The sequence below is a fragment of the Bombus pyrosoma genome, linkage group LG11 (genome assembly GCF_014825855.1).
Source record: "Bombus pyrosoma isolate SC7728 linkage group LG11, ASM1482585v1, whole genome shotgun sequence".
Lineage (NCBI taxonomy): Eukaryota > Metazoa > Arthropoda > Insecta > Hymenoptera > Apidae > Bombus > Bombus pyrosoma.
Genome location: NC_057780.1, coordinates 1,751,162 through 1,772,166, shown reverse-complemented (window position 1 = coordinate 1,772,166; position 21,005 = coordinate 1,751,162). Strand labels below are relative to the sequence as shown.

The following is a 21,005-nucleotide window of genomic DNA, read 5'->3' as shown; positions in this document are numbered from 1 at the left end:
ATATTAACAAGTTGAGTGGCACCGGTACTCGTCGGTGAACTACGTTATTAAATTTTGCAGAACGATCAAAACGAAATAAATTTCACGGGCTGAAATTTTCAACAATGCGAATGATTTACGCAACATTGACTGGCAAAAGTACGCAAATACGATATAATATTTTGCGACAAACAAACGATGCCGTAACGTCTCGGTCTATTGACTGACGCTCTTAGGGCAACGTACGTGTACACGTAGAATTCGCGTGGTAATAAACGTGTTAAGGGAGTGTTCTGAAACAGCGTCTTTTTGTGATTTTTTTTTTTTTTTAGAAGGGAAAGAAAGAAATGAAGTTATTGAATTTTCTGGTATGGTTTCATATATATTTGAAGAATATAAAAAAATTGTTGTTAAAGTAAAAAGAAAAATTATTACAGATTTCTAAGCCTATTTCATGGGCTGCAGTTCTCAATCGACGTGAAAGACCCACCTCGTAATTCTTGAGCGAAGTAAAAAACCAAAAAAGGATTAAATCGTTATATAATATATTTCTCTTCTCGATGAACTATGAAAAAGTTGGTCAAAGAGTTTATTTAAATAATTGTTATAGCGCCTTAAAGTTTATTTTTCCTTTTTATAAAACACATTTTTTCTTTAAACCCGCCAAAATGTTTAATTTCACACTATTTTCTGCTTTTTCTTTGGTCTTCCCCTCCTAAAAAAAAAGTCACAAAAAGACGCTGTTTCAGAACGTTCTAATTCAGGACACGCCCCTTAACACTCGACTACAAGGTTTTTAACAACCGCAGCGCAAGTTATTGCGATAAAACGCCGGATGATAAGAGCGACGTAGGTCGGTGAGAATGTTCATTGAGAAACACGTGTAAAATCCTGAGATCGCGAGCGTAAAGTAGAACGATGGCGTAGAGAAATCTCGACCGATTAGCGGAAAGCCCGTGGAACGAAACTCGTTAAACGATACAATTTACTTTCGCTAAGCGGACCAGGCTTAATCAGCTTTCATTCTCATTCGTTGAAATTCCATCCTGGTCGCGTTAACACGTAACGCTCGCGAAAGCAAAGTGATTAACTGTTGAATAAGGGCGATGATGCTCGTATTCAGACGGCCACGATTTCAGAATTATTCATCGTGGCAAACGTTTCCGCTCGTCGTATCTGGCCACGATTGTCCTGCGTCGTTCCACGCGACGATTAATTTCAACGAGATTTCGACAGCAACTCGTTCCGCCACCGAAAAACCAGCCGAGGCACGTTTATCCTCCTTAACAATATCGCGACACTTTCAATTATTTAACGACGTATGTTTCAAATCGATCTCCTTTCAACTCACGCGGAAGATTTGATAAATTTTTGATAAAATCGATGAATCGTATACAGGTCGCTGTTAATATGGCTGAGCCAAGATTACAAGTATCGCTAAGAATAGATGAAAATTGCAGTGGATTAAATGAAATTGTCTCGTATTGGCATTGGATGCGTTTCGAAGAATCCAAGATTACTTGCATTTTTTAGATTACTAAACTAACCGACGCGTATTTTTCTTCCTATAATAGTTTCGTGTGAAAACGATCACCAGTTTCTTCAGTAATCGGTTTTTAGTTCAGTTCCGAATACCTCTTTTTTACACGGAATAAAAAGACGCATCGATCGATATATAAAAGAGTAATCGCGAAAGCCGAGAACAACACTGAAAAGTTATTCAGACTTGTGCACTTTGGGAAAAAGCGTACGCGACTTGTGACGCACCACTCGAAACTATTCAATTTTGCTTGGCGAAACTTTTTCTCAACGTTCGAACGCCTATGGCTCGGCTCGATCGCGGCAAACACTCGGTACATTTCGTTCCGCGTTTGATTGCTTGTTCTTCCCGTGTCGTACATTTCTTTTCCCTCGTTTTTTCTACGAAACCAGCAGCATCAAGGCAGTGTCTGCGATGGAATTCCACGTCGGCAGAAAAATGGTTGCTGAATTGTTCATTCAGAGAGAACTTTTCCGCTCGGAAGTTTCCCGTATTAAACCCTCGTTCTATACGGCAATTAACTTCTCCGCCGTTTATCCCGATACTATCTGCTACCGACAACTATTAAAGCACGGTCTAGCTTTCAAGTATACTTGTTTTCTCATACCATTAGTTTCTCCTATCGTTAGTTCCACTCAGTATATCACTCATTATATTAGCTTGTTCGTGTCTTTCTTTTACAGACACGTCTTTTACAACGACGCATCTTTATACAAACGTGAAATCTGATCTATCGAACGTCGTGATCTTTAGTTTGATAGAAGAACATGGATCGTACGTAATTCGATGGAATAATATGAAACGAAAAACGTTGTACATCCATTTCCTTCTAAAACGAAAGAAACTTTTCGGACGACCTAATACACGTTATACTGCGATAATATCGTTACGAAAAAGATACGATCGCCAGTTTAACGTTACTTGATTTTCTAAGCGTAATTATTCCTCGCGCTGTAAATATAATTCCCCTTTACGAGCGTAACTTTTTAATATCTTCAAGTGCACTTCAAGCCGTAATAAACACGAGAAGTGGCATGAAAGCTGCATTGTAATATTCTGGCGAATTTATCCCGCTACGAAACGTTTCACGCACAGAATATAAACTGATAAATGTGTATATTAATAGAATTGACATACACGCGCTCTCTATATTGTATTTCGCAACGTTAAATTCGTATTAAGAGCGGTCTGTAATAAATAATGGAACGCTAATTGCTTTGATCGACGAATATAGAAAAGTGTAGGGTTAATTAATTATTTCAACGTTCCTTAAATACTCGCTAATGATACGGAACCTAATCTGCCGTGAATTACAAAAATTTTAAGCTTCTGTAAGCCTTTTAACAGAACCAATAATAGAGGTGCTTTAAAAGTAGAATTAACAGTATCGACGGAATTAATGGACCGAAGAAGTCTTTGACGCGTAGCAATAAAAGTTTGAGTCGAAATACTTTCTCGCGTAACGAAAGTTTCCGATACGACCTATGCAACGACGTACAAATTTTCAGGAAAATCCTGCGCTCCAGATTGAAGGAAATACCAGTTGAGTCGTGACAGAGGATATAGGACGTGTAGCCTTTGCCTTTCGGCGTGCCGGTCGCAAAGGCGCAACCACATAAAATGTCTTTACAATTCGTCTCGGTGCCATCCTAACGTCGTTCCTTTTTCTCTGTCTCCTCGTATCTGTCTATCCACTTATCTCTAACTTTTCACGACGAAGCTTACAGATCTTACGGCACATCTCGCGCGAGCTTTCGCCGTTCTGCACAGTTTATTCGCCACCCAGTTGTAAAGAAGTCCAACAACAAGGAACCAATCCCTCCCGAACCGAGATTATTATGAAACACAATCTTCTCTTCGACTTTTGCTTAGATTCTTCCATGATTTTTCTTGAGCAAATATTTTGAGATTTAACTCGAAACGATCTTATGAACGTCGTTTCAAAATGGACAAAACCACCCGATTTATTTGTTAGACGCTCGGAACAAAAAGAAAAGACAAGAGTTTAAGTTTTCAATTCCTTCGATCGTCGATAATAAAAGAACAAGATTCTTCGCAACGATATTCAAAGATCGACGTTATCATCGATGCGATAAATCGTACGGTTTGCTTTAACGATACTTGAAGAGATCGTATCGCGTTTAAGTATCTACACGCACGAGACGATTATTCCTATAGGGTACGCTTGCTATACTTGTTATCAATTATGGTGTTACTTTAAGATCCTGCTTCGATTAAAACACAGCCTGAAACTTGGGTTATAAATCGAATTTCTCGAAAACGATCTTCGCAGCAGTTACTCCTCGTCAATTTCCGCGAGATTAATAACTTTTGCAAATTAAACGGAGGCTTATGTCGTAAAATCAAATCCCTTGCCATTTCAAGTACCGTGAAACTCTTGTTCTCGCTTCGATTCCCTTTAATGATGAAAAGCGCGTGGACAAGGAGGCAAATGATTGGAAGATGAACGCGAAATTACTAATTCACCGTTGGAAATTCCGGCAGACACTCGGACGCGTTCAACGCTATTCAATTATTTATCCGAAAAGTTGCCCCGAATAAATTCCAGCCATTTTCTTCAACTTCTCTCATCATTTGTTTGAAAAGCTGCTGTAATATTGTCCTCTCCAACCTTATGAATCTCAGTGAAATACGCTAACGATAGGGCAACTAGCTTTCAACTTGATCGTATATAGGGCGAGTCGCGAGAAACGGAACATCTACAGTCGGAGACGAAGATAAGCAGCAAACAGAGGAAACAAGTGTCGACGGAATTTCGTTAAATATGGCTCGTTTACACAAAACTGCACATACTCCTCTCAATTATTTGCTACATAATCTGAACCAGAAGAGTATATGATAAATAAAATCTACCTGCGTTATTTTTGTCCCCGACTGTAAGCACATCAGCTTTGTTTGTTCTCGTATGAAAAAATTTGTCAAGAGAGTTGCGCCATTTCAAGAGCGTTACACGCAACGGTGAAGAATTTCCGTTCTCCTGATTATTTTTAGATATTCAGATGACCCGTTTGTCACAGGTTTCGCCTTACGTACTCTGTTTTACACCTTAAAAAGGAAAGAAGAGAAAAAGGAGGATCGAACTAGGGGAGAGATAGAAAATTAAGCAGCCAGCAGCAATGGTAAGGATAGTAACCGCGTTTATTTAGCATGGACCGTGGCGGAGTGGTCGGTCGATGGAGTTATGTCGTAAAAGGCGGCTGCGAAACGAAAGTTCCGGTGGCCGTAGGTTCGAATAGTTGGGCGGCAAGAAAGTTGGCTGTAACTTTCCCGCTAGACGAATCACCGCCATGTTCGACTCGGTTTCTGAGCTTAGCCGCGTACATTGATCAACTCCCGGGGAGCTGGTAATTAAACGTGCTCGCTTCCTTACTCTTCGACTTCCTATCCCCACGCGTCGTTTATTATATTAAAACGGAATCGTAGATTCTCCGGCGTGGCGCACTTAATTGCGCGGCCCGGGCCGTTATTCTACCGTAAAATATCTACCGATGAACGTTCCTGATCCGTGAAGATACTCCATCGATCTGACGAACCTGAAGTCTAAAAGCTTCCTCGAAAGCGTAGGCAAACGAAGGTGCATTAATCGGTGCAAGTGTAATTATTATGGAAAGGCGCGAATGTATAAATTTCGGGGAACGTGCATCTTCCAACAATTATTTAAACAGGAACGACGAATAACGGAACAGAAGTTAAAACGAATTAAGATTTTTCAAAGAACCGAAGACTCGCTAATTGTCGCAAGAAACGATACATCAACTTTTGCTCGATGTAACGTCGACATTAGCAGAGCCAAATATCGTGGCAAGTTATTGTATTTTGTTAAAGAAATTTCCCAAAGTATCTTTCTCCCGTTTAGTCTTTGCACGTTGTACTTTAGAAAAATACGAAAATTGGCTGCTCCAAGCAAAAGCTCCGTTGTTTCTATAAACCTGCGATTATGGATATCCGTTACTCATCGTAGAAAGGTATTCGCAAGCAAATATTTTAGCGCTGTTGAATGAAATTGGAATAATCTAAAGCGAGATACGCGTAGTAACAAGCGTGTTAATTAATTATCTGTGCGAACTACAATTCCGACATCTCTCATCAATTCCTGATATCTCGAACTTCGCGATCAACCCTAAAGGAGCGCCGTAATTTCATAAGCACACGATCGTAAGTCGAGATCTTAATCGATCTGAATCTGTCTGTTGAATCTGAATGTGTCTCTTGAGGATATTACCGCCGCTCTCGTACATCGATATAATTTCAATTATTACTAATATTACGCGATTATTACTAAGTCTGAATACTCTGTGTAACGAGACAGGATTGTCTTGCGTCTGTTTTGTTCCAACACGACAATGGGGGACCAGCTGCAGTATGTAATTATTTGTAGATTGAATCTGGTTCAATGATTCGCTATGAGCAGTTACTAGACGCAAAATGTTTCATTATACAGTGTTTTAGACAATGACGGACTAGGAGAGACGCTTCGTTGCTTGAATAGTTCAACTTAATCGAATCCGAGGGCTGACAAGAGCGCAAACAAGAATTCGGATGATTGGCCAGCCTATAGAAATTGTTGCAAAAATTACGATTACGGAGGATATCTATCGAAATATGTTGTTGAAGGCGTAAGATCGAAAATATGAATTTCACTTACGACGACGTAGATAGATACACGGTTGGTTCCACCTGTCCAGTTAAGCAAAGCTGACGTGAATTTATGACTTTCGATGACGCACCTGTAGCATCTGCGAGCGGTACATTTTCCCCTGATTTTTCGCTTCAATTTGTCCTGGATTTATTAACTTCGCAACTAAACGAAAACAATACGCAAGGCACAATATCGCGAAAAACTTTTTTAATTTGCGATACTCCGTAACGAGATTCCGGGGCGTTAAATAACAGTTAATTATATGTACTCAGTTTTCGCCGACACAGCTAGCGCCGTTTCTTTTTTTTTTTTTTTTTTCCACGCGATGAATGACAATGTTCAACTCGGCAGATAATTAAAACGAAACAAAACTGTCCTTCGTTCGTTTGTCTCTCGTTTTCTTCTTTCCAAGCCTGTACAGACATCAATCGTACGATTTATAACGCTATAAAGGGATAAAATCGTAAATATATTTGTCAGGATGCAAGCCTGGTTCATGAGTTACGTCATGCTTTAACGACGAGGCGGGAAATGAGGCTACAAAATGGGATTAAACGAGTAAAATAATTCGCCCTGCAAAAGGAAAGAGATGATCCGCTTCTCGACAAAAGCGTATTTAAACGCGTCCTCTTCGTCATTGGTTTTCCCCGTATTTGTTCTCCATTACTTGGAAATGTTCGCATAATAAGAGATCCGGTAACTCTGCAAACGCTCTTTGTAACGCATGGCTTGCAAAGCGATTTTAATTCGATGTAACGATGTTTGGTGAGCGACATAGATGTTTCTCTATGTAGGGATCGAATTAAATAGCGTGTAAATCTTGATGATTCCTGAATTAGTATTTCTTCTCTCCTGAAATAAATTTGATTTCCTCATAGAATCAGATAGGGGGAAATTGTCGTGTTACAATTGATGTTGCTCTTCTTAGTTGAAACATTCCATTTGGCGTTTCTTCGTTTTACAAGATACTTTGATGTTGAAACATTTCCTACCGCGTATTTTCCGTCTTTTAAAAACTACGAGATTATATTGTTACGATAACGTTGCTAAGATTATTGTTATAGTGAGATAGCGACTGAATATTTTATTTAATATTCGAACGAAGAAAAGAATGGAAACGAAGAAGAAAACGATGAAACTTCGGTTTTCTTCGATTTCGCAACGCTGGATAGGAGATTTTAACCGAAGAAGATTTGTTCAACATCGAAGTTTAATATGCCAGGCAAATATTCCATTGACGCCGTCGTTTCGTTTAAAATCCTCAAGCTTCTTCTACCCACTTCTCATCTTCATTTTCTCCACGAAAAATTAGCTGGCAAGTAGAAGTTTTCCGTATCGGCAGTTCACTTTGCACAGAATTTCTCTGAAAAGCGACCGTTTGAGAAGAAAGTTGGAGAAAACCCTCTACGAGAAACTTTTGCAAATAATAAAAATTCCACGTCCGATTTGTCCGAAGCGTTTCTGTCTGTAACAAAAATTTCGAAACGAAGCTAACGCGCCCAGAGAACGTGCGAATAATACTCGGAGGTGCAAGCGGGTTAAGAAGTTGTTGAAGCGTATTTTCATCGTTGTCGTTCAGTCTGGCGACTGAAACGCGAAACAATCTGACGGCGAATTTTCCCGCAGGTAAATCGCTGATAAACTCGTGAATCAGGCGGCGGAACGTACGCGTCGGACGCAGAAAGGCGTCGACGCCATGGAAAACGACGCGCCATGACGTTGCCACTCGTTTTTCATCGTGGCTCGATACTTTAGCCACGTACCCAGAAATCAACGTTGGGCGATACACGTCCGCTCCTGTTCCGGTCTTCGACGTGTCGCTCGACATCCCCGAAATTGCTTTTATGGCTGTCTATTCCTTTTTTTATTACGACAACTCGTCTTTCTACAACAGCTTTCTTTTTTCATCGAGCTTTTCTTTCGTTAAACACGTTGAAACGTTCGTGAAACGTTACGAGTCGCGAGTTACAAGTCGGCGGTATCGATAAATACTATAACGGCCTTGCACAACGGTAACTAAGTTTGGTAATGAAAGAAATGAAATTTTGCAAAATTCACTGTACTTGCTAAAGCTATAAGATGATAGAAGAAAAGTATTTTATAATTTGAAATTTGAGGTGTATTATGTTGTCCGTGATATTAGTAGCTGCTGAGTGTAGATGTTGCTTTGCTGGAGTACTGTTTTGCTGGAGTACTGTTGTATTTTCTTCCTATTTAAGAATCGTGGAAGAAAAACCAGACTTCGGTCGCCGGGATTCGATCCCAGGTTCGAACGTTCGTAACCTAAGGCGCTAACCACTACGCTGCCGTCGTCCGTTGTTGTTAGTGTCGATTGGCGGTATTTGTGCTGTCGAGTGCCGCCACAAATTGTTTATTCGACCATTCGCGGAGAGACGCGATCGCGAGAAAGCACGTCAACGGGAGTCGTAAATTCCCGTTACGATCAAATAATCGACGCCACGATTACGATCGATCTCCTTATTTCTGTTAGGATAATAGGGATGGTTCAATTGAGTATACACTGAATTAACACGTATAAATTACAGTTTATTCCAACGACTTTGTAAAGAAGATAGTTAGGCTGCTGCGTATGTACAAGTTAAGTAGGTGATTGATCAAAGGGTAGAAACCCGGTAAAGAGATGTTGACTATTCCAAAGTGAATGAAGTATGAAGAATAAGTGAAGTTCGGCGACGATGCTGTGGCGGAGGAAAGCTGGTGATGGGTGTGTCTAGCGCACGGGACCATCGGATTTGTTGATGACAATTTTGGTTAGGAAAGTGAGGGCAGTAGACATTGCTTCTGATTGGATAATAAAAAGGTTGATGGACTAGGAAGGGTCTTAGCCGCCCTCGATAGAAAGTTGCTAGTGGGAAGCATCGTAGGCGAGAAAAACTAACTTTCGTCGGTCCTTCAATTGAATAATTACGTAGAAAAGCCTACGCGACCCTGGCCACGAGCGGTTGCGGAACACATGCGTGGTGAGGCTAAGACGAAGGGATAAAAGGGATGCTAAGGGAGAAAAACGAATTAACAGTCAGTGTCAGTGGGGAAGCGAGACAGTATATGAATCGAGAAGTCAGAGAGTGTGGTCCGCGTGAGAGGGAGGGAGCGTTGGATCTGTCGCGTAAAGTTTGTGATAGAAAAGGAGTAGCTGAACAGCAACTTAACTTGACTGTGCTCTTATAACTTTGTAGGCTTTTATTCGCGAAAATGATTAAGTATAATATCACAATGAAGTAGCGAAGTTAAAATAGTTGTTCAAATCACGGCCAAAACTGTACACAAGACTAGTCCCGTGGCCCACTGCTTGCATCTTTTATATGTTGCGTTTGTGGGCGTTGAGGGACAAGGGGAGGATCCTGATTGCCCTACGTCATGAGGAAAGTGTAATGTTGGGCCATGTGCAAAGGTCAGGTCAAAGCCTAAAGGTTCACTGTCAGGTGGTATGGAGTAACGTGGATTTGAGTATGGTCGCTGTCACAGATCCGTGGTGACGAGAGTTGCAAATTGACTATTGAGTTGTCTAAATTATAGTACGTTGTTGTATTTAGTTCACGTTAAACAACCATCGTTTCCCGTTTAATCAACATCTGTACAATCCATTAATTGTAAATAAATTATTATAATTTACGATACTACAATCTATAGCTGGAATACGACGCTGTCGTATGCTCGAGGAAAAGAGCAATCTACGTAAAAGGAAATTATGATTTCTAAAAGCAAAATTATCCGAATTTTTACTTGGCGTGTTTTAATTGTGCCTTCGTTTTCTGCTTGCCTTTTCTTGTTACGGTCGGAAGTAAATTGAGAACAGTAAAAGAACAAAATGCTTGGAAAGACGTAAAACATACGTTGCTGTGCTTTTTTAGTCCCGTTGCGTGGCTCGTTTTTTGTTGCACGGTTAGAAAAAAGTCTCGAAAGTACGACTCAAAATAGTATAGCTGGCTTGCATACGTTCCACTTACGACCGCAGAAAAATTACTAGTGCTTTGAATGAACGAAGAACTTATCGTCTATATAGCGATCGTTTCATTTGCTACTTCCGCTTCGATTACCACGGTTTACAACTGCGCTTGTTTGCCCCGAATTTTTTCCAAACTGAAATCGCTGAACAAGAAATTGTAGCGGATTAGGCCGTGGAAGAAGTGGCGAAAGAACGGCGAGTCTGTAAATGATTGGCTTTATACTTGCGCAATGTTTTTACTCGACGCGTCGTTTTCTTCGCGAAATATTTTCCAGGTAGCTTCGACACGCGTATTCGGCGCAAGTTTTCTCGCTCGTAACGATATCAGTTCGGCGTGTCCAAATATAGGGAATTGGCGGAAACCTCGTCTACATCGCTAACTCGCGTTTCATGCGAGATTGCTCGCGACAAGAGTTCCCATCGCACGCGAATATTCTCAACAATTGGAATCGATATTTTTAAAAGACAAGGAGAAAAAAAAAAGACGAATTAGAAGCTGTCGCTATATCGAAGACACGTGGATTTCGAGTTTGAAGATTCTTACGTAGAAACACGGATTCGTGACACAGCTGGTGCACATAAATTGGAAAATCGAAGCCGACAGAATTTCTAATATTTAACGTACGTTCGATGAACAAATCGAACGAATATGGATAGTCCGAAACTGAATTATCGAAATGAGCAATTTTGCTCGCGTTTAAACAGAACTTACCTTGTAATCGAGTGACGTTCCTGGTGACTTTGTGGCTGTTAACGAGCTGCTCGCGCAAATGAGTCCTCTCGCGATGTCGCTGATAATTGCCGATAACGATCGTGGTCGTCACCAGCACGAGAAACAACTTGGGCCCCCAGGCCGGTCTCATCGACATCGTCCTCCGGTTTTCGCATCCCCCGAAGCTTCTGATATTTCGCGGCGTCTGTTGATTTTACCGGGCCACCGACGGAAACCCAATCCCAGCCGTTCTGCTGTCTCTGAAATCCAAACAGCGGCTTGAAAGTCCAACAGCGGTAGCCATCGCGGTGTTTCTTCACCGTCTAAAGGAAAATTCGCGAAAGCGAATATCCGATGAATGCGCGTTCCCGCCAAAAGCGGCTCAGTTTATGTACTTTGCGGAGAAAGCGGCATGGAAATTGATATTTGCCATCTGCGCGTTTGCAAGATTTTTGCCAGCTGATCTTAATAGACGAAGGAAGTTGATACGGTACCGGGGCGAGTCTGTTTGGTCGAGAACTGCGGGAAAATTCGCAACTTGGTTGGATCACCAGCGGCGGTAGTTTGTCCATTTTGCGGAGTGAGTGGAGGATCAATATTTACACGATGAAGACTTTCTACGACTTCTGGAAAATCGAGATAAGAGACGGATGAAAATAATACGAGTTGGAATAATTAGTGGAGCGCGGATATTTGCGCAGCGTAAAATATGTAAAAGAACAGACGAAATTTATGCGCATAACGAAATATTCAGTTTTTCGTTTGCGAAAATATTCCCTATCTACGAAATAAAAATTGCCGCAACTTTGTGATGCAAATTTTTTTTACCGCTGCTCCGGTTTATCGAAAAAAAAAAAAAGAGAAAAAAAGAAAAATGGCATTGTACGGTCAAAAGATAATGGAAATATATCTTTCAAACGCTTGTCACATGTTTAATTTAATCCATCGCGCAATCTGTGGTTTCTCGAATACGAGTTATGCTTGTTCAATATCAAGCATCGGTATCGAAACTGTAAATTTCCGCTTCGGTACAGATCGATAATAATATTATTTTACAAATGTAGGTCAGAATAGAATATTTTCATTTTGTAAAATTTGATGCGAAACTCGATACATCGGCACGCAAAGTATAATTACTCTATTCGTTCCAGACACCACGTTACGTTCGAACGAGATCCGCTCATAAACTAAATACCGTAGCACGGGAAACGATGCAAAGTAACAGATCGTGCTAATAAAATGAAAACGACCCAAGTTTTCGTCGAAATAACAATTTTACTTGGCAATTTCGTCGACAGCGGAAATAGAATCAACGTTTTATCCAAAAACTGACGATGATGAATATGGCGATAGCAAAAGGCGCGATTACCGATGGAATCGTGTTACGTCATAGAACGCTTTATCATAGTCAGATAACTGTTAACACAGGCAATCATACGTAGTTGGTAATAACGTTGTCGAGAATGCAATAATAACTTGGATTGCGAATGGAAGTGCGTTTGGCGTATGATTCGGTTCTCATTGATCATAGTTATGGCTCGATTCCCTCCAGATGAACGTGAATTATCGGCAGAAAGCCTGCAACGATGGATTAAACGCAATCGTCGAGCGAGATACACGATTTTCGCGAATATTTTCACGAAACGGTAATACGCGTGGTACGTCGGTCCGCGCAAGTTTCGCAAACGTTGTACGATTTAATCCGCATAATAAACATTTGTAGCCGACAGTCAATTTGCATTTCGTTAGCGAAGAAAAATTACACAAGATGCAAATGGAAAACACCAGCTTCTCGCGTGTAATCCACTGCGTTCTTTACCGCGCAACGCGGTATAAAATTTCAGCAATCTCTGGCAATCTACTTGCGCGCACATGTTTCTGCACGATCTATCCCTTACGAGATAAGCTGCTCCTCGGTGCAGTACTTAGAGAACACGAATGCAATTTCGCTGCCGCATCTCGAATCGAATTTACGGTTACGTTTGCAGCTACGAGACAGGCTCGTGTCGACGGTTGAACGAATCTTGTTGCTGCGAAGAAGTGAAGTGACTTTGTATGGATGTTGATCGTCGAGTCAACCTGACACCAAAATGAAAATACAGCGGGGAAGAAACGCGCAAGTGGACAGGCGATGGAAGCAGATATCGATAAAGTTCGATCGAACCAGCGTTGTTAGTTTTTCATTTTTTATCGTTTCTAGCTTTGTATTCTTACAGTGCATAGATTATTTGCCGAATAATTGAAATTAACGTTCACATTTTTCTAAACAACTCGTATGTAACTGTGTCGATATCTATTTCCACTATCTGTGCCCGACTGCACGTGTCAGCGTGATGCATTAGATACGACGCGATCAACGCGACAAATTAACTTTTGGGTCAAGTAATTTTTCAAGCGCGTCATCGTTTGACACGAGCGGCCGATTCTAAACGATTTTTCGCTAGCGCGTAAATACTGTCAAAGTCTCGTTTCGAAAAGCCGCGATCATTCAAAGCTTGTAAAGCGACGAACAGAGGACAGGGACGGGAGAGACGGCAGGAGGCGGCAGCTATTCTAACGGAGATGTGATCAAAGTACGAATGCACGCCATTGCATGCACCCTACACAGATGGAAGTATCCGTCGATGCACCGCACAGAACATTCGGCAGCCCGACCGAGAATGATCTATTCAAGCATCCAGGTCGTCGGCGTATCCCTTTCATCCCCGTGGCATCTCGAAAAATCGCTGAAACTCCGTGCAACTTGGCCGAAGATCGACGCGAATTTCGCCCACCGAGAAACACCCATTCTTCCTTTGACACGTTCGCGAGAAAGTTTGCGAGAAAGGATCAGGGTTTCAGGGGTAAATGCGTCTGCCGATATTTCGATGCAGGACAGAGGATCCTTTGCGATCTTAAATTTAAGGGATCGTAGGTTAGAAATTAGACAGATCCTATGATCGTTTGAAAAGTTGCTTATAGAATTGCATAACTTTTTATTATTTATTTACTACGAGTTACAATACGTCGACTGGCAAGTCCAAGCTCTTATCTACTTTGCATTGCTCGACTCTGTTGAGATACGTATAATTCTCTGTGCTGGACTGGGTTAAATGCGTAGTAGAGATACTTGTATGTGAATATCAGTGTGTGGAGGTATGTGTGTGCGCGCGGCGTCTTGAAAACAGATGAATGTAAACTATTCCATCGGTTAACAGTCGGATATAGAAGAAAGTGCTGAGACGCGTGCAAGTGTGTATCGATAAATATCTTAGGAATCGCTCATCAAATAAATATATAATTATTCCAATATTAATTCCAAATGTAAATTTAATATTCCCGTAACATTATTTCGGCTTCAAAGATCCACGATTCTCAACAGACTCGAACAAGAGTGCACGGTGTATTCGCTGTTTGATGTTGAAGAAGGGACGCAACATATTTTCCTCGCGCGGAATGCAGACAAATTAAAAGCAGAAATAAAGATCGTTTAAAATCAGAATATCGAAGAAGATATCTCCAGGTTTCTTAAATTTCAGCGAGACTTGCACGGACATTTTGATTGAATTCCCAAAGCATAAAGATTCACCAGAATTATCATTTGAAAAGAGACCGTTGAGGATTGTGGATCTTAATTAATTCGCCGAAATAAAAGTAAAGCAACGCTAAGATTACACTTAGAATTCATATTAAAATAGTTTTAGATTTATTTAATAAACGATTTGTAAGATCTTCGTCGATACACATTCGCACGCGTCTCGGCACTTTCTTTATCCTCAGCATCTTCCATACTACACCGCTAACGGAACAGTTGCATTCGTCTGTTTTTCCAGAAACTGTGCACACTCATATTCACATACGTGTGTCACTACTACGCGGCTAATCTACACACCGGAAATAGAATCGCGTTAAAGGAACGTTCCTTTGAAATTTACCGTACAGTTATTCTTTTCAATCGCATCTCGTTCATGCGATCCGTGTAACGACAAGGCCGAAGCGAATTACCCCGGACAGCGTTGGCGAACAATAGTCGAAAGACGTTTTACATTTCCCACGTGAAGTTTAACTGGCATTTATCCCGGCAATTTTGAAGCGACGAGACTTCGTTTAATCATCGCGCCCATCTTTATCGCTTCGTCTCGACCAGCTGAAAGAGAGAGAGCGAAAGAAAAAGCATGTGAAGAACATAGACGCTTGGCAACGTAATGAGTCGCGCGAAAAGCGTCTCGACTGTTGATGAAAATTCAGAAATGTATAGGGATAAGCGCAGTTTCATCCATTTAATTACTGGCTCGAACATCCTTTTTGTGATCGTTGAATGGGTCAACAGAGTGAAAACCGCATGCGAGAATAGCGAGGCAAGCAACCGGTTAAAAACTTAACAACGCGTCTTATCTTAGAACGATGCTTCGCACTTCACCTGTCTAGTCGTGGGCATCGATTATATATCTATTCTTCGTTGAAATATCACCGACTCGAAATATCTGCGGCTAAATGTCACGCTCCTATCTGCATTTGGTGGACAAGCGTATCTATCAGAATAGCAAGCAACCGGTTCGAGGATACTAAATGTCGCCGGTCCTTGAATAGCACCATTATTATTCGAAACCAAGTTACGGGAATCATGGCGGATTGATGGTTTCCTTAGTTATTTACGCCAACTGTCCGATTTTACGTAAAACCAGGTGTCCTAATATTTAAGAAGAGTATTATGTCGTATCTGTTTCGAACGTTGTATTCGAATTGGACGCGCCGTTACCGCTGATCGGATTTTTCTCATCTACAGTGGCTACGAAAATTCGTAGTATTCGTGTTGTAATTATTTTCCATTGAAGCGTTCTTCAAACGACTGGAAATTTATTACAGTCGGATTTAATTAATTATATTATGTAAACGAAATGATAAAAGCAACGCAGTAAGCTATACATGGTAGGAAAATATTTTATTAGGTTGGTCCAAAAGTTTCTTTATAAGTGAAATAATAGATGCACGACATTTTTTATCTTATATTATTTTATGTATTTATGTATGATCACTCTTATTTTATTACTACAAAATGGAACGTAATTCAATAAAATAATATAAGACAAAAAATATTGTGCATCCACTACTGCCTTATAAAACGAAAGGAACTTTTCGGACAACCTAATACAAGCGATCAGGAAATGATTTTCTATCTATAGGAAGAATAGATGCGAGATACGAAAGAAAAGCGTTTTATTCGAAGCTTAGTTTTCATCCGAGTACACGTACAAACCGTGTACTACGATATGTGTGATGGAACTGTTACATGAGCGTCTCATAAGCTACAATTACGAGGCCAGTAATATGTGGCATGTTACAGACCCACAACGTGACACGCACAGTCCTGATCCTAACCAAACTGTAACACTTTGATCTAATTTCTGACAGCCATTCATGTAGCAGTATCCGCCGATCAGTTGCAGGATAATGAAGGGATGACGAGAGAGATACAGCGTAATTTAAGATCGACGGATGTAAACTAAATACATTTGATCCTTCGCTGTATATACAATACGCGTAATACACGATATAAAAATACAAAGTATTATTTTACCTATCATTCATCTTTTTTTAAAATATCTCGTCGTGCCTTTTTATTTATTTTTGCCCTCTAACTTGATTCCACCGATGGATAAGAAAGCGACAGCATCGGCCGTATTCCAAGCAACAGTGTTGAGAATTGTGGATCTTAATCGCCGAAATAAAAGTAAAGGAACACTAAGGTTACACCTAGAATTCATATTAAAACAGTTTTAGATTTATTTAATAAACGATTCCCAGGATCTTCGTCGATACACATTCGCACGCGTCTCAGCGCTCTCTCTGTCTCAGCATCTTCCGTACCACACTGCTAACGGAACAGTTGCATTCGTCTGTTTTTCCAGACGCTGTGCACACTCATATCCACATACGTGTGTCACTACTACGCGGCTAATCTAATCTAGCACACAAAGTTACACATATCTCAATAAACAGAATTGCGGATTTTGTCATTGCGACTTATTAACAAGATCCGCAATCACTTAGTTGCCAAGGCAAAATATACGCATAACAGTTTTACGATGAAATCAAACACTTTTTCGTAATAGTTCAAGGGTTTGTCCAGGAATTATCACAAAATTCCGTCATTTATATTCTCAGTAGAATAAGTTCGTGTGTCTTGAAGCGTTTTATTTCTGGGGTTAGCACGTATACGGGCGTGAAAGCTTCAGAAACGGGGGAAAATATCGTTTGCGTAAGTACGAGGGGTTCGCTATTCGATGTCAATTCGATTTGCAGTTTGCAGAACGATGGACCGTTAGATGGAATGTGGATTTCCGGACAATGAAAAAGCGATGGGAAAGAGAATAGCGATCGCGCCACCTTTTTCGCGCGAGTTTCGTGTATCGCTTGAATGGGATTTCCATTGAGAAAGTTGGCGTAAACACGCGAGTTGAATTCTCTTTCGCTTCGTTCGTTTCGTGACGAAACAAATTAATCGCGATTCGCTGTTTGAACGTTCTTTTCCGAATAAATTTCACGAATATTGTTCATTCGGGAGTACGCGAGACCTTCCATCGTAATTTAATTATGAACTGAATTGTTTGTCATCGAAGAGTTTAAAAATTTTACTTGGATCATCGAATTGTGACCGAAACTCATAGGAAATTATTTAATTAAAAATTTGAATTTTCTTTACCGTGTAGTACAGCCATCAACGAGGTAAACGAAATTAACAATTCTGTAACATGAAATAGGTAAAAGAACGTTTTTCTATATAACAGTAATCAGTCATGCTGGTTATAACGCTTTAATTAACGCTCTGTGGTAAGAAAAGATGTTTCTCCGTTTTTCTTTCTTACAGTTTGTCGTTAATCAATTATCGTAGAAATATTTTTCGAAATTAAACGACCGACGAGCTATCCTTTTATGGAAGAAACAGGCGGCGGAAATGTATGCTGATAGAGTAAATGTGGTAAAGTTTAATGCAAGGGTAGACAACGTATGTATGCAATGAATGTCGATAACAGGCTTCTTTTCCAATATTGCTTTCTGCTCGTAACTTTTAATTTATTGTAACTGCTTGCTTAAAATAGGTCACACTTTGGCGTTTATATAGCAGCTACGGACACGGTTTCTTGCAATTAATGTCAATTTATAATCCACTATTACGTATTAATACGCGCAACCACTTGCTCGTAATAAAGAAAATTTTTCTCTACGGAAAAGTTTGCATTTTAAATTGCTATATCCAATTTAAGATGATGGATCACTTTGATGTAGAAGTTTCTCCTCAGCTTTGCCTTCATTAACTAACTTGTATTCTTTGAAATAGTTTACTTTATTACGTAAAGTATCGTTTTGCTGTTACCAGGAATGACGCTATTAAATAAACAATAGCTAGTATAGAAAACATTGTGAAAAATTTTAATTCACAGAACAATCGAACAATATAGAACGTAAATGAACGGTTCACGTTTATCGTTAACTGACATAGTGCACTGCACGTAGCTATACGGTTCGTAGGAGGAAAATTTGATAATTAACCTTCTTTTTTCATTAATTAAATTTCTTTACTCGCTACTTCAAACGGTTACTTTCTGTCTACGTAAATCGGTCGAGCGGTAGAAATCGACCAGGTTAATTCGCAATTTATAACACGCGTGAAGCTGTAGATGTGCAGTAAGGAAGCGATCTTGTAGCTGTTCTCTGTGGGACGCCTGCGTGCACATTTTCCCAGTGGAAACACGGGACAATTAGAGAGTTGGGTGGGAAAAAAGGGATTACAAGTGGAAAAGGAATGGGAACGTGACGTGGAGTTGAAATTAGACAAACGGTGAACGCTACCGTAAGCTGATAGAGAAGGAGAAAGAAAGGAGGTCAGCGTGTAACCGAGACAGAAATTTAAAGATAGGCGGCGAGAGCTTAGGAAATATGGAAAAGAGGCTTGCAGCGTTTGAACCGCTTGACCGAGAACGAGAAAAATAAGTTAGCGAGACGATTAGAAGGAGAGATTCAACGAAATAGCAGGAGAACGATTAAAAGTGGACAGAGAAAAGCGCGATACCGGTTAAAATCTCCCACTTGTTGAAAAAGTAGGTCGTTAAAGAACCATTCAAAATGCAAAGTCGTAAAAAGTGTCTGCATAAAATTTGAAACTCTGTGAAACTTTTTACAAAATGCCATGCTACTTCCAATTAGGATAATTCGAATTAAACAAACACGGGTAGCTTTCCAGGCTGTCAGCGTCGTTATTGAAAATGGATTATTCTTTTGGATATAATTTTTGTGGCTTTCGCGGATAAACAACACGACGAATATTACGAAAGGGAATTAGCACAATGGTGAGCTTAATGTTTCATAAACATTCCATATAGTTGCTGAAAACTTTCAGCGGAAGCAACTTTCCCTTCTCAAGCTGAGCAATTATGGAAATACGCTAGAAGCTGTAAACTACCAACATTTCACACACATACACACACACACACACACACACACACATACATATCTATATATACACATATACAGAAACCATTTTCATTAAAATTAATGCATTAAAATAATACCAACGGCGGATCAGTGTCATATATTTGCACGAAGCACGAAAACGAAAAATTAACAGTGAAGAATATTATGGAAGATAGAATTCAGTTAAATAAAACAGAGAATAATATATGCAAGGTATCAGCGCAGAGATTAAGAAAGGAAATAATAGAAGATTAGGACGAGGATGATGGAGGTAAATAAGTAAAAAGATGAGAAAAGGAAGTGGAAATAAGGGAAATAAGATTCAGGCTTAAAGGATGGAATTAGGATACGCGATGGCGTTTTCCAGCTTCTACGAGATCTCGCTGTAACCGGTGGTGGTCGGAAACGGGAAACCGCGACTTTTCCAGCCGAACAACCGAGTCGTCGCACCGTCTTCGTCCTAAGATATGCGCGCGCCTGGCTAGCATCGTTAGGCAGCCGGACTATTGTGTCCGCGAAATAAAGTAAATGCATTTGCAATGCAGAGTTTATGGTTCTTACATAAGCAACTGGAACGGTGCATTGCGCGTTCTTCGAGCGTACGCATCGAATTGCAACGTCTTTTAACGAAGTCTCGCGTTTCTTGGATCGAACTTGCGTCTTCGTTCAGTTTCACGAGCAGCTTTAAATCTGGCACGTGCTTTCGAGTGATTTGCGAATTCTTGGGTCGCATTGTGAGGGAAGCAGCGTTGGAAATCCAATTTCAGGATTGAAATTTGAAGAAATTTTGTAGATTGAGTTCTAGAATTATGTCCTGACGTACAGTGGCTCGCGAACCTCTTCAAACGCTTATTACGGAATTTCTTTTCGCTATATAAATGCGGTCTACATGAAACTTTTACGTAACATCGTAACGAGACTCGACCATCCTAATTACGTCGAAGAAATTCGAAGTCAGTTAAAAAATACGTATAGAAATCATAACGAGTTTATCGCAGATATGCAATTGATAAAAAAGTTAATTATGATTTAATGATAGCGTAATAAGAAGTTGTTTTATTCCTGTAATACGAGAATCTTTGCGGGCCGAAGCATTGGTGTAGCTCGTTTGTTGCAATAAAGCAGACGGCATAAACACGCATATGCATGATAGTTGATGTAACGAGAAAAATGAAGATATAGAGGTCTTGAATAATTTTCAGTGTTCGCGTCGACAGAAGAATCTTGCTTTGCCGGCGCATCGTTGAGAGACCGGAGAACAAGCCAGCAACAACCGTTCTAATTGCATTGATTAACTTCATGCTTTAAAGGTTAATTCGAGGAAATTAGTATCGCAAACTGGTTGCGCTTATACCGAAGTCTCGCCACGTGCCGCAATTCGTTGATTCGAGTTTTGAAGATCGAAGACACGCGAGAACTTTTCGAATATATTTGAAGAAAGCAGGGAGAACATTCTAAAACTAGCGAAGATTGGAAAACTTGGCAGCGTTAGCGAATCTACCGATAGCGGAAATTTGTTATTCCGAGAAATATCGAAGATCGATGGAGTTTAATCTTTTCTTGGAAAGCGAAGCTTATTCTTCTCCAACGATCAGAATCATCTCGATTGTAAAATTCATCGATAATGGTCACTGGTTATCAGAAAAATATTTTATCACATACCAATATTTTTTAACGATTTCATCCTTTGAAACAT

At 40.2% G+C, this 21,005-nt stretch overlaps 1 protein-coding gene and 1 long non-coding RNA gene across 2 annotated transcripts in view; one reads left to right on the top strand and one right to left on the bottom strand.

Moving 5' to 3' along the window:
- LOC122573243 overlaps positions 1-21,005 on the top strand; it is a 111,911-nt gene that overhangs the window by 49,891 nt on the left and 41,015 nt on the right. Inside the window, exon 3 of the long non-coding RNA XR_006318690.1 lies at positions 4,558-4,659. This is a non-coding gene — a long non-coding RNA (uncharacterized LOC122573243). The remainder of the gene's footprint in view (positions 1-4,557; positions 4,660-21,005) is intronic.
- The window catches only part of LOC122573240 (zwei Ig domain protein zig-8-like), a 101,593-nt gene that overhangs the window by 48,437 nt on the left and 32,151 nt on the right, over positions 1-21,005 (bottom strand). The window contains exon 2 of the mRNA XM_043739336.1: positions 10,859-11,118. Within this exon, the coding sequence (XP_043595271.1) occupies positions 10,859-11,015 (157 nt within the window). The 5' untranslated portion in view covers positions 11,016-11,118. The remainder of the gene's footprint in view (positions 1-10,858; positions 11,119-21,005) is intronic.